Genomic DNA, 27670 nt, shown 5'->3' with positions numbered 1-27670 from the left:
AAGGCAAATGACAGTGATGTAACGTAGTTTAGTACTCCATACTTGAGTATTTCCACTTTTTGATGCTTCATACTTCCACTCCACCACATTTTGGAAACAAATATTGTACTTTGTAGTCATTACATTTATTTCGCAACATTTATTTAATAACTTCAGGTACTAGCTATGGCAGAGTACAGTATGTGCTGCATTAGAGCCTACGCAGTAACATTTTAATCATTTCATTGGCAATTAGGTTAAAAAGAAATATGACTATAATCAGAAAAATGCCGAATAAGATCTGTTATTGGCCAGACTCACAGTGCATGTAAACATGTGTTTGCATTAGTTTTTAGAATCATTTGTTATTATTATTATTATTATTATTATTATTATTAATCATTGCCAGAAAATTACTTTTGATACTTGAATAGCCCACATTTGATATCAGACTATTTAACTGGCTGACTTTATCGAAGCACTACTTTTCAACACTGCAAAAATAGTAGAATAAAACGAAGAAGAAGAAAGGTGCATTTTTTATGAAGATTTTCTTTTCTCCACTGGCTAAGATAGCTTCCACATAATTACACCTTTAAACTTGACCTTTTTTTAAACGTGTTATTATTCGTTAACAAGACGGGAGCACTACCTGCGGCCCGAGCAAGGAGATAAAATCGTTCTGAGGTTTAAAACTGAGGATAAAAACACATCAGGGCAGCAGGCAGACAGAGAAAAATGAATGTCTCTAGGACCAGGAGCCCATATGAGTGGCGACTAATACACAGTGAGAGAGGGAGAGAGAGGGAGAGTAAAGGGAGAGAGAGGGAGGGTGGTGGTAGTGGTGCTGGTGGTGGGGGTGCTGTCGTCACTAGGAGCTGCAGCAGCATCAGCATCACCGGAATGAGTAACAGTGCGCAACTTGGAGAAACAACTACAGTGTCCGGAGGAGCGCGCCAGTGTGTCCGGTAACTGCGCGCCTCGGGAGCCTGATTGTGACCGTCTCTCTCAGCGCATTCATGAGGACGTAAAGGTGCCAAGGACCGCAACAACTCTCTGTGGATCTGCCGGGGGGAGAAAACAAAACAAAACAAAGGAAGCCATGGATTATATGAAACACCACAACACTTATCTGTCAATCGTCATTTTGATAAGTAAGTACACAAATTCACTTTTTCCATCAATTAGTGTTTTGCTGTGTAAGACCGCACCAAAACTTCCCCCCTCTTCAGTCGGGCACTACTTTGTGTGTCTCCCCAAATGACTGTATAAATCAATATGCCCGCAACAGACAGGTTTCCATTCAAACGTGGCGCTCATTTTAAACCAGAAAAAAAGAAAAAAATCGAATTTATGCCTGTTTCCATCCATTAACGTTTTGCTATGAAACAGTGGGTGGCGCTAATTCTCTAGTCAGGCGCCATTTCACAACTGCAGAAGAAGAGGGTAATCAAAAGAGCGCCATTAAACACTTGTTTTTCTTTTATCGTTATTCTGTTTAATCATTTTGTGATAAATGATAAATATATAATGATATATATCGTTGTTATTATAATTATCATTGTTTTATATAAATCTATGCATGAAACCTGAAACATTGGGGAAAATGTAGAAAACATGATGGACACAGGGTATGTATGTTTGTTTTATGTATTCATTTCGAAAAATGAAAGTCTCCTAGTGTTTAACCCAGCTGATGTTTTAGTCTGCCTACATTTTCCCTTTGGTTAGATTAACAAAGTCGCGAAGATAAATCTGTTTCCATTGCACTTTGTAGCATTTTGCTTTTTATAAACACACCGCACTTTCCATCTCAGTCAAGCCTAAACACTTTTTGGTAATAATATGATTTTGTTTCAAATGAATTGATAAGCTGCCGCCGCTGTTCCGCTGTAGGCTATTAGACTTAGACATACAAAAATCAAGAAAAGTCATGTCCTCTGAGAGGTAATTTGTGTCACATCACAGAACATATGGCCACATTAAAAACACATCAGAAAGACTAAAACAACAATAGCCTAAGATCGTGTGCGGCGATCATCATCAGTGCCATCACAGACATTTAATGCATCTCGCTTTTAATTTTTGTTATTGAAATGTCAAAAATGAGAGGTTGGTAAACTGCGCATCTCCTGTGTATCCATTTATTTCACATCCCTTGGTCCATGTATTTCCCCAGCCTTGCATGGCTCATGTGTCTTGTATAATTGTGTTATTCCCATGGAAATAAATGAGTGTTTTGCTCAGTTGGAACAGCTAACAGTAGTGTAAAAACAATTAACTCAACCCCGAAAGATACAATATACTGATGTTAGCTGTTACATATTTTTCAAGGTTTTTGTTGTCTGATATGTGCTTATGTGAAAACTTTTTTTTTTTCCGAGAATATTATACAGAAAAAGATCCTTGGGGTCATTGGTAATTCTTAATACCCAGTCAAGTCCACTGTTTAGATCCACTGATTTCATTGAGACCATGAAGTCTGTTGTTAAGATGCACAGTATCCTGCCTCCATTACGTATCTGTGTAACTAACCACATTTGAAGTGTACACAGGCCAGTATATTGATATCAGATTTTTTTTACTGTCAAATATCGTCATTAGAACCACCAAAAGTCAGTCACTCCAGTTGAAAGGGACTACCAGTTGAGTATGTGGTCCAGTTTTTACACTGAGCCTGTTGCAGTTTCATTTCATCTCTTTGAGTGCCTGTAAATATGAAGCAGCTCTCTCTCTCTCTCTCTCTCTCTTTCTCTCTCCCCATCTACTTTCCAAAAGGACATCTAAAGGTTTTTTTTTTTTTTTTACATCCGCTTTGAAAAACAGCACTAGTTGGTGCGTCGTATTCTCTTGAGGCCTACATTAATTTACACCGCAGCGTGACGACAAAACTGGGCAGGAAATGAGTTCTGCAACTGCTCCCGCAAGAGTTAGTGGGTTGGCAATTATATTGATTATTATAATGAAGTAACTATGACCTCTCTCATCAAAAGTTAAGGTAACGGTTTAACTTAGTATGATTTAGTTTCTTGTTTCGCATCCAAGCACATTTAAATGCTGGTGTAAGCTACTGTATCAAACTCAGATGACATTGTTTACCATATGAAAGTGATTATTAGAGCTTCTTGCTTATCAGATCCAACCTGGCTTTCTGTCATATGAATGGGTCGAGTGTTTACGACTAGCAGAAGCATGTCATGTGGGCATATCAATTATGATGAGCTTACTTGGATCCAGCAGAGCTGGCTGATGGAGCACATTTGTTCACCTTTCACATGGCGAAGGCCAGATTTGAATCACCTTCTCTTTCTGATTGCCTGCAAAGGTTCATGCCAGTCATAGTCTTCTGGTACGTAGTGCATGTCGTGAATATTTGCATGCACTGTACTTGATGTGTTCAGCCTTTCAGAAGCTTCCTGTCAGAAGTTTTCCTTGTTTCACATGTCTTCTACAGCACCACCTTTCCTTTTCAGAGGTGCAGGAAGAGTGAGCCTCTTGGCTCGTCTCTTAAGTCACAGAGGCAGGGCCGCTGTGAGTGGCTCTTACCGCAGTCGATCCCAGTGACAGGAGAAAAACCCAGGCTGAGCTTTGCCAAAACTCACAGCATTATGTCAGACCCCCCTCCCTCTCTCCTCCTGAATCGTATCCAGCATGCAGCCTAGTTGAGCAGCAAGTGAGGGACAGTTTTCCACTCCGTCTCATACCAGCATACAGACGCATTAAATCTACCCTGTCTTCTTGAAATCACATTTACATACTGATTTGCAACAACAAATGTGTTTTGTCGGCTAGCAAAATGTAATGTAAATGCTGCAAAATCCTGATCCTTCCCCTATATTTCCAGCATGATCAACATTTTATTGGTATTTTTCACCAATCATGGCACTTGTAAGAGATTGTGGTTTAAGTTAAATATTTAAAAAGTCAACTGTCACGTGAAGCACTACACCCGTCAAATTTACTGTATTAATATCAAATCCAAGCCACAATATTCTCCTAACCTCCCGCCTTCCTACGATTTGCTTGTGGCAGAATACAAAAGCTAATGTTTTGACTATTTTATGATGAAATTATAAAACATCTGACTCGAACAACATCACTCCATTTTCCTAATAGTCTAATAGTAAGGTGTACTGTCAGCATACTGAAATTCTGGCCTATTACTCTTCACGCGGCCTGTTGTTGTACCGTGAAAACACTTGAGGTGTTTGCTGGTTCAGACTCTGTTATCTGTTAACAGCTCTGCCAGATGCCACATAACCATCTTTCAAAAATGGCACAGAGGGGGCGCATGGCCAAAATGCAATGATGCCATTTGTCTTTGAGAGAAAGCACTTCTTTCACACTGACTCATAGCATCATTTCAGATAATTACTAGGAAGAGTTTGCTAAATTCCCCAACACCAAGGGTCCGAAAGAAGTTCTTTTGTCATCTCGAAAGAATTTAAGATATGTAAAAAGATGTCATTCCACCCTGTAACTCAGTTTGCTGTGTACCTTTTCCAGTCTCCAATAACAGAAACCAGACAGAAATTACACTCTTTTTCCGTTTCGCTCCTGGTTTTGATTAGACTGCAGCTTTTATAGTTGTGAAGATATTGGCTAACTCAAACAAAGACTTACATAAACTGTTGTTACTTCAGTGAGTCACTAATTCATACTGAAACCACAAAGGCTCTTAGTTAATGACTGTGGAGGTTTGACTGCAATGAAAATGCGCGCTTTAGAAATAAATATCACCCTGAGGTAATGAGTAAAGATGTGTCATAGTCATAGTGTTGATTAAACAGCAGTGATTCTCAAATCGCATTAACTGGGGGTATGTGTATGTGTATGTGTGTGTGTATGTGTATGTGTGTGTGTGTGTGTGTGTGTGTGTGTGCGTGTGCTTTGATGATTCTTCTCTAACCAATCATGTGTGTTTATTTTACACCTCATTTCCCTCCTGTTTCCTCATGAATGTTAAAAAAGACGGGTCAGATTTGCACCTAATCAGCAGAATTTGAATCTCATTAGTGCAGGCAGCGCGCATCACTCTCTCTCTCTGCGGATCACACACAGAAGTCAGCCCATCACTCGAGTGATTCTATTTAAACTAGCATAGACATTTCAGATGTCAAGCTTCCATGTTTTTCTAGACAAGCCCGCAGGGCGCCTTCTAGTCCAGTGGGTAGAGCAGGCGTCCCATGTACAGAGGCTTTGTCCTTGCTGCAGCGGACCCGGGTTCGACTCCTGGCCTGGCTCCCTTTGCTGTGTGTCACTGTCATATCTTCAACTGTCCTGTCAATAAAGCCAATAGGCCAAAAAAATATACAAACAAAAAAAAAACACAAACTCACCATTGAACGTTCACAAGTTGCTTAAGTTGAGTCGGATTAGTTCAGTTGCTCGAATTTGGGTGTGAAACTTACCCTGAGATTGAGTGGCGTAGATGGTGATGTGCCCTGTTTTTTTTGGGAGATCAAGTGACACATTAAAGCTTGACCGCTCCTTGACTGAGGAGGAACCGGTTAAACGCCTAAATCGATTAGTCAAAGCCTCCAGCATGGTTTGAAAATAGGTGCTTCTTGACTGGAATATCTGATGAGTCAGATGTCTCTTGCTGTTCTGCATTTCAGCTTTTCCTCAGAGGTACGAACCTAATTGCTGTTAAATCGGCACATTTCTTCTCAGTTCCTCTGTCTGCTTCCTCCCAGATTTGCTCTCGCAGGCGCTCGGGACTGACTTAATTGTTTTCCCACTTTTAAAAATCTATTTGCGTTTAGTGTTTTCCACTTCTGAGCAAGCAACAGGCTGTAATACGAAGTGACAATGTTTTTTGTCCGTATCCCTGTAATTAAGCTGGTGGATGAGTATCTAGTGCCTGTTCCTCAGGTGTAGTCAGGGTGTAATGATTCTGTCCGACAGACAGAGAGTGAGAGAGAGAGAGCAGATCAAAGCTGTGCCTCGGGGGCGTCACTCTGCTGGCTGGATAACACACAGATGAGCAGCCAGCTGTGCAGCTCTCGTGCTCAAGGGCAGAGCCAGACAGATGTTTTATTTATTTTTTACATTTCTTTTTATACTTGCCATCAAAAACAGCACAGAAAAAGAAAGGCAGGTGGACAAAAATAGGCAAGAGAGACACGGGGAGCAACATCAAGGCAAACTTTGGCAAAAATTCCAAACAGGTGTACACATGTAGGAAAACCCTTAACGTTGCCATAGTAAAGTACTAATGATCAAAGCTATAGTTGGACATCAACCATGTCAGTATTAGGAAATTTTGGTGGGACCATTTCTGCCATTTCTTGCCCCTCCAGCTCTTTCAGCTTTAGCTCTACTGTGCAGTGCCAAGCTTTGTGGAAGGTTCAGGTCCCTTGCTATCGGTGGATGGGCAAAGTGCCACAGATAGGCAGATACATGGGAAGGCCGTCAAGCAAGGATGAGCTTGTTAGAGGCTTGTGACAGCCACAGGAACCAGATTTCTCCTTTTTTCTGTTCTCAGCATTTGATTTATTGATTGCTGTCGGGGTGTTGAAAGCTTTTCGACAAGTAGTGCTACTAAAAAAGACTAACCAACCCTAGCTTTAATTGTGTCTCTGAGTCATAATGTGTGCAGGTCCTGAGGGGGTTTGTTAAAATACCCCGAACAAAACAATAAAGACGAAAATAACAGATTATTATTATTAATGGAGATTTGTAGATACCCACCAACTGTCTGCTCTTAAAGCTGTGGGCGTGCGCTATAGAGTTCTTGAAATGATTTTTTTGGCACCTGAAGCACCATGCAGTACCAAATAGATAATAAGCTCCAGGCAGGGGTAGATTGCAATTATGTGGATGAATAGACAGAATTCCCAAGACGGCAGTGAATTGCAAAACCATTTTTTTGAGAAAATTATTGGGAATGTAAAAGCACAGCTCATGCCAATCCTTCATCATGTTGCCATTATTTAAATGTAGTATAATGTGTTTACAACCACACGTGGATTATAGTAGTACACACATGTAGTACTTTCCAGAATAATTTAAAAGGGGGATTGTGACCATCAGCGGGTGGCTGTAGCTCAGCGGCTAGAGCAGGTTGGCTAGTGACCGGAAGGTCGCTGGTTCAAATCCCAGCTCTGGGCTGAGCTGAGCTGGATGTGGAAGTGTCCTTGGCCAAGATACTGAACCCCGAATTGCTCCTATATTATATATATATATATATATATATATATATATACATATATATTTGAAATGCTTCTGTTAATTATAGTGTACAATTTACATTTTAAAAGAAAAGTAAATGTTTATATCACACTACGATGTAGTTGGAAACAGAGAACATTATATAATGATATTGTGTTTTACTATATCGTAAAACAACAATGTTAACCTTGTGTAAAAGATGATACGGTGTGCGTGTTTCTGGTACTCTCTCATGGTCGTATCCTGTTGGGACTCGGTGGCAAACAACCTTTTCTGCTGTTTAGGTTTGAGGACATGTTGTGAGTTATAGCTGTTGACAAAGACATAAATAAGCATTCAAATCAGCTTAAAACCACATTGTTATGTGTATAAACCATTCATTAAATGATAAATGCTATTGTAGATGTTAAAAAGAGGACAGACTCATGCTCGAGTCTGTGAACTTGAATAATTCATGTGAAGTTAACCGTCCCAGAAACAGAAGAGAGATCTAAACACGAATGTTGTTTATTATAAAAATACTGACTATCTGATGAAAGACATATGTAATACAGAAGGCAGAAGCTTCTTTGTAAATGGGTCCGTCATGTTCATCTTACCCACAGTTTTCTTCTTTCTTCCTTTGACGTGACACCAAGTTAAACGGAGCTCGGTTTTAAACATGAAAAACTTTCATGTGGTGAAGAATAAATCGGCCATTACTTGACTTGACATTGTGAAATGAAAACAGGCCACTGTCAGGGGACACAAAATGACCAAAACAGAACAACATTTTGTGAGATGTCAGTGACTCAAAGTCACATGTTAATTTATCATGAGACTTTCATGTTTTGCTACATTCTGCTCAATTCAGTGACCGGGTTTCCTCTGTCACACAGTAGTGTCCCGACTCCCAGCGGTACAAGGTGGGGATTTAACTATGATAATGTGCCATTTTATAATTCAAAGGATGTGGTAGAGAATTAACAGGCAACAGTTGAAACTGCAACAGCCCTTAACAGCTATTGTTGTCTGTCTATAAAGGAAATTGGAAACAGAGCGAGGTTCTAGCTGTTCTGCTGCTCGTACGTACGTTTTTGTACAAACTGACAAACAACATTCCGTTACCAGGAAGCATTTTGATATATTTGACCTTGTGTTTTCAATTGTCTCTCCTCCACTGTGGAAAACTGTTCTTTTTGCACACTGTCAGAAAGCATCGATCTTAAATCACTGAGCAGCAGATGTTCATTCAAGTCCAGTACAGGGAAGTGAGTCATAAAAGAGACAGCGGGTGGTCACAGTGATGTTGTGGCCTAATTTATGCCTCAACGCTGACCTAAAAGACGAAGCATATGGATGAAGTGCTCCGACAGTTTTCACACACGCGCACACACACACACACACACACACACACACACACACACACACACACACACACACACACTGCTGTTTGATCTCTATGGAGGAAGGTCAGCTCAGCAGCACGTACAGAGTGGGAGTTGGACTTTGTGGTTAGAGATGAGAAGGGCAGCCTCAGTCTGTCGGCCTCGTCAGGATGTTAACCAGACAGGTCAGGGTGACCACAGTACAGACACTGTTAGTTGGTAGAACTAATTAAGTGCTCGGGAAGACAGTATTAATTAGTATATTATATTAAATTAGCTTGTTGCTCAAGGCTCCTATTCTTCAACCATATACTGTAAACTTACAGCTACATAATCGTATCTGGAAAATTTGTAACGAGTTGGTTTTCTTTCCCTTTTAAACATTTCGTGTGAGCCGGAGTCATTCAAAATAATATTATAAGAATTGTTCATATAACCGTCTACTGATCTTCCACCACTATGTTTAATTTACTTTTTGAGCCCTAGCACAAAAAGAAGTCAACATAACGGACATAACATAACATAACAAAGCTCTTTCTGTCGGTTTGGAGTTTCATAGACTTGTAAACAGTATTTCCAAGAGCTGAAAAACTGGCCTTTTGGAAAAGTCCTTCCAAGGTGAAGATAGTCGAACACTCGTTTGTGTTTGTGTCTTGACGGGCAGAAACTACACATTTTAGAAACAATGACGCAGACACCAACATTTATGAGTGTTTGTAGCATCATTTGCAAACGTGGACTCGGAGTGTCATGACATTGGAGTATTTGAGTTTGCATGTTGACGGAACGGATGTTATATTGTTGCACGTTGTGTTTAGAACAGACATTCATAATCCAATGATTACAAAAAACTGGCTGAGCAAAACAATGTTTTGCTGACAGAACAGCGTTATGTTGTATACACACGCTTCCTGTTTACAACACACATGCTCAGTGTGGAAGAATGGCCATGAGATATGTATTTTCAGGGCGTGTCAGTAGGGGTTGAGATTACATTAACATTTATTTAGAATTTTGCGTATGTCTTTTTTATCGCCACACACTCCACAAACGGCTCTCCGCTGTGGTCAAACAATGCTGATTACAGCAGTGACGCCGGCTCCTAACTGGAAGCGAAGCAAATGAGTGAACATCTGATCTTTTCAGTTCTTCCCAATGGCGATGTCCTAATGCGCTTTGTGCGACAGCCAATGCATTAAACGACGTGTATCATGTCAGCTTTTCCTGCTCAGCGAGGTGGTGCTTGGAGAAGAAAGGAAACACCACAAACTCAGTCCTGCACGGTTATTTCCTAAGGATGATTAATAAGTTGCCTTACCTCAAACAGACATCTGATGGACTGTATTCGTGCACACATGACAGAATTAGGGGTTAGATTGGATTTAGGAATGAAAATGATGTTAACAGAAATGGTGTGCACTTGTTGATTTGATTTGACTTGGTTGGCTGTTTTGTGCAGTTCCAGAGACTGTGGGAAACGACCTAATCAGAGTAAGAATGGCAAAAAAAAAAAAAATGCCCGCCAAAGACACGTGGGAGTGAGCTTTTCATTAATGTAATTAGTAATTTACACCTACTATTACATAATAAGCATAAATATGCTGCTTAATGGATCCCTGAGGGGAAACGGGGTCATGTCATAGCTTACAGCTGCTTCGTCTAATAAAAGAACTGTATCTGGCCAATTTTTTACATTAGGAATAGCTAACAAAGATCAACAAAATCCACCCACCTTTTTGGCGCAGCCAGGCTAGCTGTTTCCCCCTGTTTTCTCACTTTGTGCTAAGTTATCCAGCTGCAGCTTTGTCTTTAGCATACAGACAAGTGACCGCTGTAAATATTAACAATTGCATATATATATATATATATATATATATATATATATATATATATATATGTGTATATATATGTGTGTATATGTATATATGTATATATATATATATATATATATATATATATATATTAGAAAACTAAAGCAAAAACCTTGTTCTGCCAAAATGTCAATCAAGTCAAATGTCAGACTTGACTTTGGTTTCTCTTCTGCTTTTTCTTCAGCTATCACAGTGTAATTCTAATTCCACCAATGCTCCAGCCAGATAGGCATTAAGTCATTAAGTCAATATTTTCCTTTTTTCTGTTTTTATCAAGTCATTTATTTAGACGGCTACAAAAGGCTCTTGTCAGGAAAACTCCCCACGCCCCCTCGTAAAAGTCGCCCAACAAACCACCATTGTGGTTGTTAGCTCATGGCTCTTCCAGGAAGGCGATTCTCTGAGATAGCTGGACAAATGACCTGGTTTCTTTGGTTCATGTTTCACTCTGCTCAAGATAGTTGAGTAAACACTCATCTCATCATCAACAGACTATTTTACTTCAAAATTAGTAAAACATGAAACATGCCTTGTCAACAACATTACAACATCAGATAGGATCAGAAAATAATGCTTACTTAGAATTTATGGCTGTCCAGCACAAGTCTTCGCATCAGTTGATTTGAGAGGGTTAAAATCTGGGTTTTGGTTTTAATATGTTCATTTTATTTGATTCAAATGTCTAACTACAGTAAAGGGCAAATGTATGAACAGTGGCACGCTCCTAGTGCAGGTGTAGCAGTAACGGTTTTACCCTCTAGACCTTGACATTTACAAACACTGCTTCGCGAATTGCAACGAAGCACATCAAGTTAATGTAGTGAAAGCTTTTTCGCCATCACCATTGAGCTTTTAGTCCATACAGCTCTCATCAAATCACCTTTCTTTTTCCACATCGGCTAAATTGTCATAATTCACCTCGATTTAAAAGGCCTACAGTATCTGCACGCTGCTTTTTATCTTTACATTAACATGTGGTGGTTGTCTAGAGGAAAAAGGGGAAAACAGACAGGATGTGTCCGAAAGTCAGAGTGTGTTTTTGACCGAGAAGGAACAGCATGCTGGTACGATATGCCGGCTAATTGAAGCCGATATGCAGCCAATTGGAATCATAAATTGAATTAAGGGACTTAATTATTTTGGAAATCCCGAAAGCCTGATTCACTGCACATGAATGGGTCTTTCAGAAGTGTGTCTGGGTGCAGACGCTCGAGGGTCTCAGCAGTGAGACGTGGACATGCACAGTCGTAGTCAGGCTCTTATCAGAAGTCAATGGAGTGTCTTCTCTAGAAGGAAATGAAACACTTAGCCCCACTTTACCTGGACACAGAGCTGAAAGGTCAAACAAATTAGTTTTTTCCTCCAGCTCTTTTTCATGTGTTTCCCATTGAGTGAAACATTTTTCCCATCTGATACTCAATCCAATGTCTTTTTTTTTCAATTGCACAATGTATTGTTTTCATTACAAACTGTTCTGAAAAGTCCTGTAAGAAGATGTATTTAATCTTACTTAACTTAATTTTCGACTGTTTATTTCTTCAAGTCGCTCCTTTTTTCTGTTTTGAATAAGATCCAGTGAACACTTTTCTTCCGCTTCAAAACTGTGAAGTGCTTCAAGTGTCTTCTCTTGAGAAGAATGAAGTGAATAGTTTCAGACTCCATGTTTCATTTGAAGTTCTGCGCTTCCTTTCACTTTTGTCATAGCATTTATCATATAATGCTTGTAATGCTCAATTAAGCTATAATGCTCATATAATACTCTTAAGTCTCTTGATTCCTACAAAAACCTTCTTTATGAGGATAAACTGAGGTGCCCTGAATCCTTTCGTGCTTTTACACTTCTCTGACAACAAAAGCATTTGTTGTTCTGTTCAAAGGCCTTAAACGGCTGACAGTATGTTTGTGGTTATCAGGGACCTCTAGCAGCTGTGAAACTTTGTATGTGTTGGATGGATGGGAGACAAGGCATGTGACTTTGGCAAGAACACCGCTCTTAGTTTATTTTGAAACGTAGGGACATCATATAAGAAAACCTTGTATGTGTTGCTTAGCAAAAAAATGAAAAAGACCAATGTTGTATTTTGCCATTGAGTTTAAGAGGGAGGAGAGGAAAATTCAGGATCTAGTGGATTACGATCTGTTTTATTTAAATAAATAGTAAGTTGAGGCATAAAGTTTTAGTACATACCAAGAGGTGTTCTCAAGGTCAATAAACCCCCGATGATTAAAAAAAACCATGAACATTATCCTAAAAAAAGTATTTGTTCAATATCCAGTAGTTAAGAAGGCTGTCAGCAATTATTGTTGTCAAGTTGCCTAAATGTTTATTCTCATCACACCTCTGGACGCATTAAGGCCAATTAGGGGGCCTTGAGAGAGATTTGAGGTTGCCTCTACATAACTAATTCCTCTAATGAATAAGCTGATGACTGACATTAAAGTAGAGCAGAAAGCTAATAATCGTGCTGGTATGCACCAATGGTTTCCAAAATGTGTGTGTGTGTGTGTCTGGCGCAGAAAAGATTAGGTTTTAGGAGGTATTGAGAGCGGTGTTTGCTTTTTTTGGACCTCCGATCACAGGCAAGACCTCAAAAGTTTTGCAGTGTGTGACGGGGCGATGGCAGATGGAACATGAAACGTGTTTGAGGTTCAGGTTTAGGCTTCAGTTTGGCTTTAAATGGCTGTGCATTTTATTTGAAAAGAACTGAAATGATTATACTATGTTTTTACAGTAAACTCCCTCATAATTTCTGACTGATGACTGCATCAAACAGCAGAAAAAACAAGCTGCTCCCTTCTGGAGGGAAGATCGACATGGTTTGAACTGCACATTTTGCATCTGATGTTGCCGACAGCGGGCTCCAGCATTTAGACTGCTGCGATTATCTCGGATGGTCTACCCATGGTTACTGGCTCAATTTAATGCCTCTCTATGCTGGGCCTGTTTTAACGCAGTGATTCTAAGTGTGCCATATGACCATATATGATGTACAGACTGTGAGTTAAGGCAAATATTGCAAACATGCCTGCAAGTTATTTGCAACAGCACATAGATTTTGAGGGACACCTAATGCCGGCTGGATCACATTTTCTGTTAACATAATGTTGAAATATTGTTGCTGACTACGAATGAATCAGTAGATTCACTGAATCACTGAAAACATATTTAATTAGTTTTCCACCAAAGTATCCAGTCTTGCAATATCCTCTCTTAGTGATTACAGTATCCCTACTGTTTCCTATGGGCATGTTTAGTGTTGGGGCTGTGCACACGGTTTGTTGGTGGCTTTTTGGCTAATTGAGTATGTTGAGTATGCTTCAGAGCCCATTGGTGACGTTGTATGTGATTAAACTAAACAAAACCATTGCATGAGAAGAGAACTGAAAGAGAATGTATGATTTTACTTATCTGTGGTTTCATCTTAATTTTCTCCTCGGCCTCTTTGCCAGTTCCTTTTGCACCTTTTCACAGCCATACTCATGGCTATATTAGCAAGATGAGTGTCAAGACTACTCCATCTTCATTTTCAAACCAGTATGGTGACATAAGAGAAATAAAAGTACACAATTAGAAAAAAAAAGAGCTTAAAAGTAGATTTGTCTGTTCAATCTTGATCCCCCCCCCCCCCCCCCCCTTTTTTTTTGTCTTTTTATGACATTTGGCACCGAATCCAATAAAGACTAACTCACTTATAACAAATAACTTGCAGTAAGCATGTCTGCAAATTCAATTAGATCATTTTCATCATTATAGATCCGAGGGACTAATTGGATTTAGATTCTATTATTGTGATGACATGAAATACATATATATGGTTTAAGGTCAGGGGCAGACCTACAATTGACCATACAAGTACCAACTGAGATAAATGATGTTGTTATTCCTTTTATTCCCTGTCACTCACTGGTTATTGTGATGGGCTACAAAGCACTTTTTAGATTATATACCTATTTATTCATATTTATGGTCATGTCAGGATTGTAACCCAGATATTATAGGACTGACTTTTATACCCACCACCCTCAATGTCATTCAGCATTTTTCTTTTTAAATCTCTCTCTCTTAAGATGATGAATGAAGCATGTTTCTGTTCAGTCAGTAGCTGCCACTTTAGGCAGTCATACCTAATGACTGGTTGTCATTTGAACCAAAAATATCATTGCCCTGTTAACATTTAACAAGCTTCGATGAGGTCTTGTTATCACATTATCACACTATTTAGATGTATGTCTAAATGTTATCCTCACCATTAAATGGACATTTGGACTGCAAATGTGGGGGAGCATGGATTGAACCCAGCTGTTTTTGAAAGCAGTTAAATGAGCCTTGTTTCTGAACCTAGAAACAGGCTTACATTCTTGTTCAAAGGACACAGAAACAGACATGCTATTCCATTGAAGATAAAGTGAAGCCCTCCAATTTGTGTCTAACAGTGTCACCCTCTTAGGTTTAATCACCCAGACTCTGTCACTGGGAGGTGAGAGTACTGAGGTTTCATTTTTGATCTAATTTTCTTTCCTCCTCCAAAAAATGTCTTGACAATCATATTCTTTCATTCTGAACTCGATCCATTTGCGCTGCTCCGAAAAGCTGCATGCATTGTGCACAGCGCAGAGCTACTCTACCTTTTTGCTGACTGAATATGAAAAGCTTTGTCTGTTCCTGCATCTCTCACACACCTTTATGTATGTTCGCGACAAAGCACCAGGCAAACAGCTTAACCTGCAAAAACATCACAATCTCAACTCCAACGTGAGTCATTACTAATTTCATATAATGCACGAACATACTGTAAAAGCTTTTCCTAAAAGCTGCTTTAATTATCCCCCCACCGGAGGAGATACTTTACATATCAATAACTGTGTAGAAAATGTAACGTGCTGTGCATTAAGTTTGTCAAACATGGCGCTGAACCTCTGTTTATCTGTCCAGCAGGCAGTTGCTCTCGCCATCTCTGTCTCTGAAAACGCTTTCTGAATGATAATGCATATTCAAATGTGACATCCACCCGTGTACTTACTCCTCTTACTCCTGGTAAATGGATAAGATGGATGAGAGCACTGGCGTAATTTTACAGTCAGTCAGTTTTACGTCACCTCAGTGCCCCTCTTAAACTTTGTGTACTCTGTGTCCCAAGAAAACCCTGCCCCCACCCTTTAGAACCACTTGTTTTTCAGCTCAAAGCGTCCCCAGCAAATTGCCGTCCCACTTGCTTTGGAAACTGGTTCTGACTTGATTTTGGTGTGTGCCATTATCAAGCAACACTTATGCAGCTTTGGATTCACTGAGTTTTCCAGATGCCAGTTCTGGAGTCAAAAACATTCATTACATTCAGTACAACAGGGACTGACCAGAGAATGCCACTCATCACAGCTTTGATATCCGAGACAGTGCTTTGATCATGCTGTATAATCTGTTTGTGGTGGGAGTTTTGTTTGATTTCGGTGGGTTTTGCTCTTTTCTTCTTTCCCAGGCACCCTTGTAAATGACATGCTGAGTAGAGAGATACACTTGAATGAGCTCGTAACCACACACTTGCAAGTGATTACTAAACCCCAAACACCCTCAATAGCTATTTTTACTCTTGTAAACTAGTGGATAGTTTAATTATGCAATTTGAATATGTGAAGCCTTACCTTTGAGGCTCATTTAAGGGATGACTTTGTGCTTATCCTTGCCATTGATGCTCTTCTAAACCTTTACCCGTCTTCAAGCTTGATGCAGCGGAGTTGTCATTTGAGGTGATCGGGACTCTGTTGACCAGATGTAGAGGGGATGAAGCTTCACTCTTAGCACATGATCACTACGAAAGAACAACATGGAGATGGTTTCTGGCTTTTTAAGACTTCAGCATTTCACTTCACACTTCTACACCCATTTGTTGGAAATTTGTATTTCTTTTGTCAACCTGATCACCAGCTGGAAAGACCATGCAGCACTTATCAGCCTGTACAAATGAACATGTGGTGAGTTCTGGTGCTGTTAAAAATGAGGGAGGCATGATTTTCATTGAGTTTTTTTTATGCAGTAGTGTCCATCTTTTTTTTTTTTAGCCATGAAAGGAGTTGGCAATATCAGTCTGTTGGTCAGGTCTCATCATGGAGATCTTACTGCTAGTGCTGCCATGAGGTTTACAGGTTTAAGCCAAACTTTTTGATTCTGTACTCAATTTCTTGTACAAATATTCATGTTCCCCTCAGAATTACTTGTAGTCCTTCCAAACTCGGCAGACATCTTGGCAGAGCCCCCGGGCCGCTTTTTTGGACTTACAAGACCAGGCCCCTGTTAAAATTAATGGGGAGAGAGCCTTGATTTCACTGTCAACGGTCAACAGTTAATGACTGTATGAATAGAATCACCAGTAAAATCTGATAAAAAATGCTAAAGAGGCTCAAAGACTTTGCCAACGAATAGGTTTGACACTGTTATTTCCACAGTTTGTTCCTCGACCCATGCGCGTGAATTCACACTACCAACTTCTTTAATGACTCAATCCAGAGAGTGAGACATAATGCTGTTCACTCATCCGGCCGGAGCACTTCATCAAATTCAACCTTAATGTGTAATGTTTTAATAACCTCACATTTGTTTCTTCTCTTATCACGTCTCTGATACTACTGCATATGTGAAACTCTTGTATAAAACTTAAGGAGTAAGTGGTGGTTTGGACTAAAGACTCCAGGCTCGTCTCTGCTGCAGGCTGGAAGCTTGAGGCTACATTATCTATTACTAGCGCAATGCACATGAATCACTAACCGAACTGTCAGTGATCGATTTGCATTGTGGGTAATGTAGGCATCAGGTTGTTGACAAGGAAGAAGAAAGAAAGAAAAAAACAATTCCTGCTGCATTGACTTGGATATTTTGACACATAAGAGCAGCCAGCACAGATGTTGACTCTTAAACTTGTTTTCAGTTAAATACTATTTACTGGTTGCTTGAGCACATGAAAAGCAGATGTGATTATTTTAAGTTCCTGAAACTGATGCAGCTTAGCATTCATGAACACATACAGGGACAGGGCCTTGATATCAGATCATTTATCAGGGACTTTCTGGAGTTGCTTTCAGGGTGATATGACCTGAAAATCAGCCAAATTCACACAACACATTTTTCCAGAAACTCCTATTCAACAAATCCAGATGTTTTTGTTATCACACATTTAACCGTAATGTGAACTAAATCCTCTGAAGAGGAATGTTAAAATCAGACATTGGAAGATAGCTGGGAGCTGTAAGGAGTGAAGCATATCACTGGTGGCCAAGACTATCAGTGGCAAAGTGGTCTCAGATATTTCGCTGCTTTTTTTCTTTTAGAACATCAGATGACCTGCTCTGCTCCAAAGCCCCGGCCTCTTAACTAAACTACAACTAGCAGCAGCACTCGGCTCAGGAAACTATTCGGAGCCTCTGCAACACTACACTTTAAAATCGGCCTTTGTCCTATTAAACTACTCTCAGACAGAGCCGACTATTTAAAGTCACGCACTTCCAAGACACGAACGTCAGCCAGCATCCTGGATTGTCATCAAAGTAACTGGCTTTATTATTCCCATCTTTTCCACAATTTTTTATTTTTTTTTTTTTGCTTTCATTACTTAGACACTTCAAAAACAAGTGATAGGCAAAGACAGGAAGTTTGAGTTTCTAGTGGGATTCCCCAAAAAAACTTTCTGCTGTTTCATGTTAATAATAATCTGTTAGTGTTTATCTTTGTATGAATCCCCCTCATTATGGGCTATTTAATATTTCCGGTTTACGTATTTAGATATCTATCCATAGCTGCTTTTATTCCACAATTACCAATGAATAGCTAGGCTGCCATTCAAGTACATAATCCCCCTCCCCCCCCATCATTATCATAACCAATAGCTTTTAATAAACTGGCCTTTAGATAATCCAATTTGTCTGCTTGACCTGTGGGACCTTGCCTTACAGGCTCAAGAGAACAGTAATGTCACTGTCCAGGCGCCAGTGTGGGGGTTAAGTTGCGATGACCCACGGAGATATGGGATCTCCCTCTCTCGCTACTGGTCATGCTAGTTAGTACGTTGAATGTTGTGTCACAAGACCACGTCTGTCAGTGGCTTGTCTTTAGTATTTGGGCACACTACGGTGGCCCTATTTCCGGATCAACTATGTGTTTCATATGTCCATCTATCTGTTGTGGGGTCCGGAGCCATTTCAAAGAATACACTGGGCTGTGACAGAAAGCAGCAGCTCCGTGAACCCAGACTCATCTAGCATCTAACTGTATATAGCAGGCGCAGTAACAGTTTATAGTTTCCATCAGACTACATACACACAAGCTGATCAGTATTTGTGACCAAGTCGTCCTTCGCTGAATGAATCACAGTACGAGCAGCCAGTTTCACATTTGCCGGGCAAAATCCTCCTAATCCATCCTCTCTTCATGCTTTTTTTTTCTTCTTCCTTCCTGTATTTTTCGCTGCAAATCAACACACAAACAACTTAGATGACCTGGGCATACCCTTGTCACGTCTTGTGTGTGTGATCTTGTAGTGTGTGACCCCCGTGTCCCCGATCGGTCACGTAGTTTACAAAGCACAATGACTGCAAGACGCCTATATTATAAGGCAGAAAGTTATGTAGTGTGAACAGTACAGTACAGCAATCTGATGACTGCGAAAGTCGTGAGCGTGACCAAGGCATTACCAGCCTCTCACTGGCCTAACGGACATAAACAGACGACCAAGAGTGGTTTGGTTTTAGCCTACAGGTCCTATGTTGGCACTTGTGTGAGTGCTATTCCCTGCATTCGTTCAGATTATGCATCACATTAACATTTCAATCAATCTAGCAAATAATGCACTGTGTTTTAATCGTTTAATGTTCTTTCCATTATGACAGTTGTCCTAACAAAGGAGTTACACGTGTTTATGTACAGAAAATTTGCTGAATTATTAACACACTAACCTGAGTTGAAATTGTATGAACTTTAATTGATAGAGAAAAAAACTTTCAACTTTTCTTTCAAGGCTCATGTTTGATGCATTTTATTTTAGTATCCAGAGATGGTTGTAGTTTTTTATTTTTATTTTTAAAAGCACTGAACAGTCCGCAGATCCAATTTAACCCAGACCAAAAAATTGGGGTTAGGTCGGGTATTCTTGAACCAAAGAAGGCAGTCATGTTCAGAATGGCCGTGCAGAAAGGCAGGAATGTTACAGAAATTGTTGGACGACGTGGTTGAGCATAATGATGCCTTAAAGAAGTACTCCTCTGCTGGGTAGATGATCTTTGGGGACAGCTGGGCTGTCTGTGTGCTAAAAAGACATACATATTTGTAAAATTGTTCCAGCAAAAAAGGCTGTGGCATGTTCGTGCCCAATTCCCAGCGGAAGTGGAGTTCTCATAGAGAACCGCATCCATATCCCGTACAAATTCAGCTGATCTGCGAACATATTTTACGCCTTTATCTGGAAATCATATGTTAATTATCTGTATTTTTTTGTTTCACAAGAAATCGTTATTATCCTGTTCTGTATTATATGGCCTCGTCGGCTCCTCAGAAGTGGGTTTTCTAAAGTGCGGTCCTGATCTTTGTGAGTCAAAATGATCAGAAATTCCACATTCGATCGAAGCAGGTTTGTGCAACAAGCCACAGAGTAAGGTCGCATAAAAGCTCTGATGGCATCAGATGATCCGTAGTACACAAGTGGTAATTGCCTCCATATTGCCTCATCCACATTTAATGTGCTGAGAGGCTGGTCACACCAAATGTTCGCCTAAATGCTGTCAGGCGAACACGTTGAGCGAATCTCAATTATGTTGAGTATCTTGCATAATGGAAATAATTAGTAGCTTTCAAGGGATTTTGTTTGTTGACTGCTAAGCCCAAACACATCTGGTTCAAGGTATTATGTAAATAAAAATGTTAATTAAAAAGCTTGCTACAACTAACTTCCCTTGGATGAACTTGGTTTTTCTGTGTTAGAAATTGTCATCAGATAAATAAAAAGATTCCCATCTGTTTTGGATCTTCATAACCATATGAGAGAAAATTCATCCCTTTAATTCACTCCAAAAGACACATTTTAAGTCACTCGCAATTGATGATGTTCATTAAGATGACGAACAAGACTCTTCACATGCAAGCTGCCCATAAATCGCAGTTTGACAAGAGAAGTTCTGCGTCATCTTCCCGAACAGAAATCTTTAAAAAACTAACCAGTCATTAGCATTTGTATCAATATTGTGCGTTAGCAGAACACGCTATCTGACTGTATTCCATAGAAAAATAGGCAATCGCAAGCCTGTTTGTGAGCTGGTCTGGGCAAAAGTCCAGGGAAAAACATGTTTTGCCAGTGTTTCCTTGGCCTCATATTGTCAGTAAAACAGCTCGTTATGTTGAGATCATTAAATACTTTTCTCGTGATCGCAAGAAAAACACACTGTAAACTCCTTCCTTGTCTTCATTTAGGTAATTAAAAGAGACCGTACTTGCTCATATTATAGAAGGAACAGAAGAGAGTCTTTACAGACACATAGAGACAGACCATAATCTACACTTCTAATCTGAATGTCGTTGGACATATCTTTTCATTTCCAAAATATGGATTGGCAAGTACTCAACAGCTACAGGCTGTGCTGTCGCTAACTCCCTCTGCCCACAGCCATGAATTCCTCTGACAAACATTGGAACACCACCACCCATGCACCCAGTTATTCCTACTCAGACAGGGTGATTGAGGACTGTATCACACCTAGAAGAGCTGTATGTATGTATGATGGGCCTTCATATTTAAAACAAGTGCTTAAACCACTCTTTGTCTGTCTCTCCTCAGTCAGCAGTGCCTGCCACGCTCTCTTGGACAGATTTCTGGAGGAGAACTTCTCAGAACAGCTGCTTCCTCATCCTTTGGGCTCAGAGGATGACAGCCAATGTAAGAGTTATGGACTGGTGTTGTCAGAAAATATACTTTTATTGATATATCTTTCGAGACTATTCCAACTGGTTACTTATTTTTGGCAGTATTGCCGGTGCTTGCTGCTTTTTTTCTCTTTTTCTTTTTTAACTCTCTTCTCTGATGAGCATTTTAGTGCTCACGTAGCCTTGGTTCCGCTAGAAGTAAATTGACTTGTTTGAATTTTCTCTTTAGTATTTTTCAAGGCATTTTATCAAAGTTAAAAATTCCAGTTATGTGACACCACTATAATGTAATCACTGTTGCAAACATATGCACACACAAAAACAGAAAAAAACAACAAATCTGTGATCGTCTGTGTCGTTATTATCATCTCCCTGCATAAACTTATGTAGTCATTGACTTGAAAGTAAATTGTCTTGACAGGAACGCACTGTTTGGAGAGGAACATTTGATTAATAGAGCCCATGACATCATGAAGCCTTTTTAAAGGTCAGAAATGAGTTGCCAATTATCCACAAGGAGAAACTTAAAGGACCAGAAAACTGCTCATTATGAGGTTCAGGTGCGAGCTTGACTCGAGGTGTCACAACACTGCTCTGTTAGACGGTGAAGGTGGAAAAATAAAGCAGCACACAAGAAGCTTGTTGACACTGGGAAAACTGTTTGGCACCGAAAAGGCAAAGCAGCCACATTTTCCAGTATTTTGCGATCAGAGGAAGCATTTTTCATTGATATATAGATGACAATTAAATAAGAGTTTGATGATGAGCTTCATATTTTTGTCTGTTATCCCCAGAGGGATTCCTATGGCTGTTTGTCAGATTAACTGGAGTGGCAGTTTCCTCTCCAGCCATCACATGATGTCTCAAACGCCTCCTTTTTTCTCATCCTCTTCATCAATTCCCCCCCCCCCAACAGACGACAGATGCACAGTCACTCAACATTTACAAAGGGCCTCTCTGTTGGGCTGTTAGGCAGATTTTGGATTTCAATAAACATTGGAGGAAGTTTGGGCCATGGACCATTGATGTGATCAGTATGTGGTGAAGGTCATTTAAAATCATACACATTTATTTTTGATGGTATACTTGAACAACTTTGTTTTTGTTCCAGAACTGCAGCAAATTTAAATAATCCACTACATTAATCAGTGTCTTGATGCAGTTCTGCATGCATAAAGTTTTAAATTTAATATTTAATGAAATGTGAAATTAAGATTGTTTTGCAAACTTGCTGACTGGCCTCATGCTGGCATGACACCGAGGAAAATTCCATTTGGCTGCTGCATCTGATAGGAGGTCTATTGTATTATTTTTTCTCTCATAACAGCTGGCCCTGTTGGGCTTCAGTGAGGCCCTGTATATCTTATGGTGAGAGAGGAGCAGAGGTTCACAGCTATTATTTTCCTCACTGATTCTTCGCCAATTCCTGCACTTTTGTGCTGTGATTGGGTTGAACCCATTACTTTGATCTGTCTTCTGAGGTTATGCATGATGAGCAAATTGAACTTTTGTGTGGAATGTAACTCTAAGGTTCAAGTACTGTTGGAGGACAGAGCGCGTATGAGGGAAGGAACACGTAACTATTGTGCTAATATTGTGTGTTAGCAGAACATGCTATCTGATGGTATTCCAGAAAAAAAATGAGCAATCGCAAGCCTGTTTGTGAGCTGGTCTGGACAAAAGTCCAGGGAAAAATATTCGGCCCAGTGTACCGTTGGCCTGAATATTTTATATTCTCAGCAAAACAGCTCATTATGTTGAGATCATTAAATATTTTTCTCGTGATCGCAAGAAAACACGCTGCAAACATCTTCCTCTCTTATCATCAATCTGGCTGTTAATTGGAGAAATCAGTTTTGACTCATTTTGGGGGGAATCACAGATGCTGTTCGTTTTCTGCAAAACATGTTTACCAGTTGTCATTGTGAATTCAACATTTCGCAAGTGAACACTTAATTACAGACTACGCTCTCATTTTTCTGTCTCTCAGTTACCTACTGTGATTTTGAGTCACAGTGCTTCTGGAGTTCATCAAATCACAGCGACCAAAGTGATTGGTCGGTGGTGTCTCCAAAGCAACCTGAAACTGCACACGCTGGGATGACACCTGTGACTGACCACTCAGAGGGAAGTTCTGATGGTGAGAACCACTGAGGAGAAATTAAATGAGTGCTTCAGGATACTCCCCATGCCTTCTTCTTCTTCTTCTTGTTCGATATTTAGGGGGAGAAAACCCTGTAAAGTATCTTTGAACTCAGTCAGAGCTCGTTTGAATCTCTATTGAATTGTATTTGTGTGCTTGTACTCTGGTGCCCACACTGGGATTTGTCCTAACGTTGGGGTGTTTGTCAAATGATTTGCAGGAATGACAGTATTATGAGGCGGCTATAAAACTGTCAAATGTGAAAATTTTACTCTGTTTTATCACCCTAGGCCACTTCCTTCTCCTAAGCTTCCCTCCCACTGCCGAGGCCTCTGGGACATGCGAGTACTATTTCACCAGCCCAGTCTTGCCAGAAAGCGACAGGTCCTGCAGCTTACAGGTGGCTCTGTATGAGGCTGGTCCAGCAGTGGGGAACCTCACACTCCTGATCAAGCCAGTTCTCTCAGGTTCAGCTGTTCACACCATGGTTCTCACCCACAGGAGACGTGACGACCGAAGGTCAGAAAACAGACTCAGAACAGGCTCTTCCAGCCTGTGCTGCACTGTTTGTTCAGAGTCTTTATCATTTATGTATCAGTGTACTGATTATGTAGCACAACATAGTCTGGCAGATTAAGTCCAAATTCCAGGACAATCGTTCACTTTGTGATACAAGCACCAAATTTGGCATGAATAATGCCTAGACCCTACTTTTTGAGAAAAGCCCGTTAGCCACCTGAAAATCCAACATGGTGGCCATTTTTCAAGATGGCGGCCACATAAAATGTACCAAAACCCCTTTTTATTGTAGAATGGTAATGGCTGGACATATTTAAAAGATCTAGACATCGAATTGTATGTATTTTGAGTAGACAAATCCAATGATGCAAAAACTGTTTCAAGGCTAGTTTTCAAGATGGCAACGACTCAAATTCGTAGTTTTCTGTAAAATGTTATCACACATGAAGTTTCAATTATGCAAAATCTTATGATCTACATCAAAATGTTTTCATCAATCTCAAAATGTTGAAAAATGTCTTCGTAAAGGCCTTCACACACCTATCTGACTTCCAACCCTTGTCAGAAAAGGAAGTCGGACTGATCAGTCGGCTCCTGTCTCCCTGAGGCGGTCAAAAAAGTGTCTCTAACACATCTGAACAACCACCGACCTGACCATACGTTCTGCATTTACATGAATCATAATAAGTCTCCATAGCGCTTATCCATCTTATTCCTAGCTAGCTCCCGCTAATGGAAAATATAGCTCTGACTAGTCAAATTTGGGACACTTGGTTAAATGTTGCATATCTAGATAATGCAGCGCATGTAGTGAGCTGAAAAGGAAGTGCAATACATTTGTCACATACCAGAAATACTGTTCGTGAGCTTGGATCAACTCAAAGATCAGGCTGTAATATATTTGACATTAGTTTTGCTAGCTGCTGGCCATTACATTGCACATAATTGATTACTTAGCATGGTTGCTAGCAGAGTTATTCAATTACAATCCATGGCGTTATTTCTACTGATATGCATCCCAGAACACCACAATACACCTCAAACAAAAAATCTGAAATGGCCAGTGTCACTGGTGATTACGTTTATTGTGCTGACGGCATGATGTCAAAGCACAACCAGGGCACACTGGTGGCATCATTGCTGTGAGACTCAGCATGAGGTTCAGTGTCAGCTAATTAGAGTACTAACTGTAATTATAGCAAGTATAGCTTAGTGTCCCAAATGCTATCTAATTAGACCTTTATATACACCAACTAGTAGTTTAGTTGTAATATAGTTAGCTTCACCTGAATTGACAGGATGTGCCAGCGCGGAAAAGCTGAGCCAAGGGTAATGGGGCTTTAATTACCTGGATGGTGTACGGATCGCAATAGATGAATGATCGGGCTAGGTGTAGGGCATTTTGATGTTTGAACCTAGTTGTGTCCCATATCTGAATGTGCTTTTGTATTTTGTATGGTTAGGTGGTAAAAGGATAGCTCCTCGGCCTCAACTATTACACATAATGGCTGCTTCTAATCCACTGAGTTCTGCATCTCAAACTGAATGGAGAAAGTGTTGTCTTTGTCAGACAGATTTAAAGGAAGAGTTGAAATCTCCTCCAACTCATTATCCAGCAATCAACCAGTTGCCAGGCAGGTAAGACATGTCCCGGTTGGATGATGGAGGGGGCATTGCGGAAACACTGAGAAGGAACAGTGCAAATTATCACCAAAGCTGTCCTTCTGTCAAACCTCCCTGTTCTATTGAAATTAAAAAATGTATACAAAAAAAAAGAAAGAAAACAAAATGAAAAAAGAAAAACATGCACTTACTTAACCTGGAAGGTGTGCCCTGGTGAAGTTCAGTTCAAGCCAGTGATCATTTCCCATTCATTTTAAATATTCTATTGATATAAAAACAATTAACTAAACTAACGAAAATTTGTACAAAAAGGCGTTATTTTTGCCATTCAATGCCGTCTATCTTCACAATTTAACACATTTTTGGACTTTTTATCGAAGAGTTGAAAAGCTCAGATCCTTTCACCTATATTTAAATATCAAGATCATCAAAAAGTGATTATCCAATCTCAATCCAGGTCAAATACCAAGTCTAATGGCTTTCAATGGTGGCCATATTGGAAATTGGTGGCCATATTGGATTTTTTGCGTGGCTAACAGGTTTTTTGGAAAAAGTGGTTCCCAAAGAATATTTGTGCCAAGTTTGATGCTTGTATCACAAAGTGAACAATTATCTCACTAATCTGCCGGACTAACATGCCAGTTAGTGTCACAAAAGGAAAAACCCTGCATCTTCAGTGATTGAAGTGCTTGTCAAGTTGAGGGCCCAGCCTGTGAAATAAATACAAGGAGCTTAGATTCACCCTGTAGACAGAGCGAGGACCGAAAGACTAACACATTTTACTTCTGTGGCTCTAAAGTTCAATAAGGAAAATGTTTCTTAGCTTTCATGTGGGACAAACAGCAGAGTTGGGGTCATGTGGAGACAGCGGTCCCCTGTGTATTGTTTGGAACAGGTCTTCCCTATTGATCTATTGCTAAGGGGCAGCCATCTTTGGAGAGCTAAAAGCATTCATGTCTCTAGATGCAGACTCTGGGAATGAATTTATATATAATTGTTTATGACAGAAGAGGGATGGATGAGCATATGCAATGAGTTTGTCCATTGGCTTTGTTAGTGTCTCTGCAGTAATGGACAAAGCAATCACATTATGAGACACACACACAGACAGTTGTTTCATTTATTCAGTCCACTGTTCCCACTTGTGGATGTAACTCATGGATTGACTCCCCATTTGAAGCACTATTCCTATCACACGTGACACATTTATGATCGTGCTGTGTGGCTCTGATGTTTCACATGTGCTCGCTGTTCTTAGAGCTCTGCAACAGTTCAAGTAGTATTAGTAGTATTTTTCCTGCAGAAACAGAGGCTTAATGTTCCTGGAAAAAGCCCCCCAGATTGTATGCCTTATCTTCATTTCACTGTATGTTCCCAAGAATGAAACATTACTCAGCCGTTCCACAAAATGTGCAGCATTTTTTATGGCATAAGAGCACCGGGTTACTGTTAGACCCTGAGAGATGGATTTTATAATATATCTAGTACACTTCAGTAAAGATGCTATCACAGAGGATAGCATTCAGAAGTTTTCCAAAGAACAAAAATAGGGATGCAGTCAGTACATCTGACTGTGCAGGAAGCTTAAAAAAAGAAATGATTTTATAGCCCTTCTTACTGCTGATTAGTGTTTGTGTTGATAAATGTACCCCCTCTTATGAAAGAGTCTGTGAATTTCTACAGTTGCCAGCAGAAAATATGTCTCTGTGATTGGTTTATGCAGGGCTGATTGGGAGGTTCTGGAGGCTGTGATTGGTCAGGTGGACGAGCCCTTTCAGGTGACCCTGCTCTACACCTCCTGTTTGGGGGAAGGTGGAGCCACAGTGGCTCTGGACTCCCTGGAGTTCATTGACTGTGAATCAGGTAAGTCTATCAAGCTGGAGCTGTTATTCATGTATTTCAGTTCAAACCAAAGCCTGTCGCAGTTGTGTCATCTGATCATCTATTTTTAAACAACAGGGAGGAACTCGCTCTACATTTTGTAAACTGGAAAGCCGCTGGCTGTCTGTTCCAAGTGCCATATGTTTGGAAAAATCTATTTTACAGTTTCCACAGCAACTGAAAAGAGAGACACTGAATTGTTATTGGAGCCATCCGTGCA

General features: G+C 40.1%; 1 protein-coding gene across 1 annotated transcript in view; it reads left to right on the top strand.

The window, feature by feature from the left end:
• The first annotated feature begins 849 nt into the window (after positions 1-849).
• The window catches only part of ltk (leukocyte receptor tyrosine kinase), a 58374-nt gene continuing 31553 nt past the window's right edge, over positions 850-27670 (top strand). The window contains exons 1-5 of the mRNA XM_030391499.1: positions 850-1133; positions 21199-21297; positions 23275-23424; positions 23718-23946; positions 27293-27432. Coding sequence (XP_030247359.1) covers positions 1082-1133; positions 21199-21297; positions 23275-23424; positions 23718-23946; positions 27293-27432 — 670 coding nt within the window. The 5' untranslated portion in view covers positions 850-1081. The remainder of the gene's footprint in view (positions 1134-21198; positions 21298-23274; positions 23425-23717; positions 23947-27292; positions 27433-27670) is intronic.

Source organism: Sparus aurata, chromosome 16 (assembly GCF_900880675.1).
Source record: "Sparus aurata chromosome 16, fSpaAur1.1, whole genome shotgun sequence".
Lineage (NCBI taxonomy): Eukaryota > Metazoa > Chordata > Actinopteri > Spariformes > Sparidae > Sparus > Sparus aurata.
This window is presented reverse-complemented; position numbering and strand designations above follow the sequence as displayed.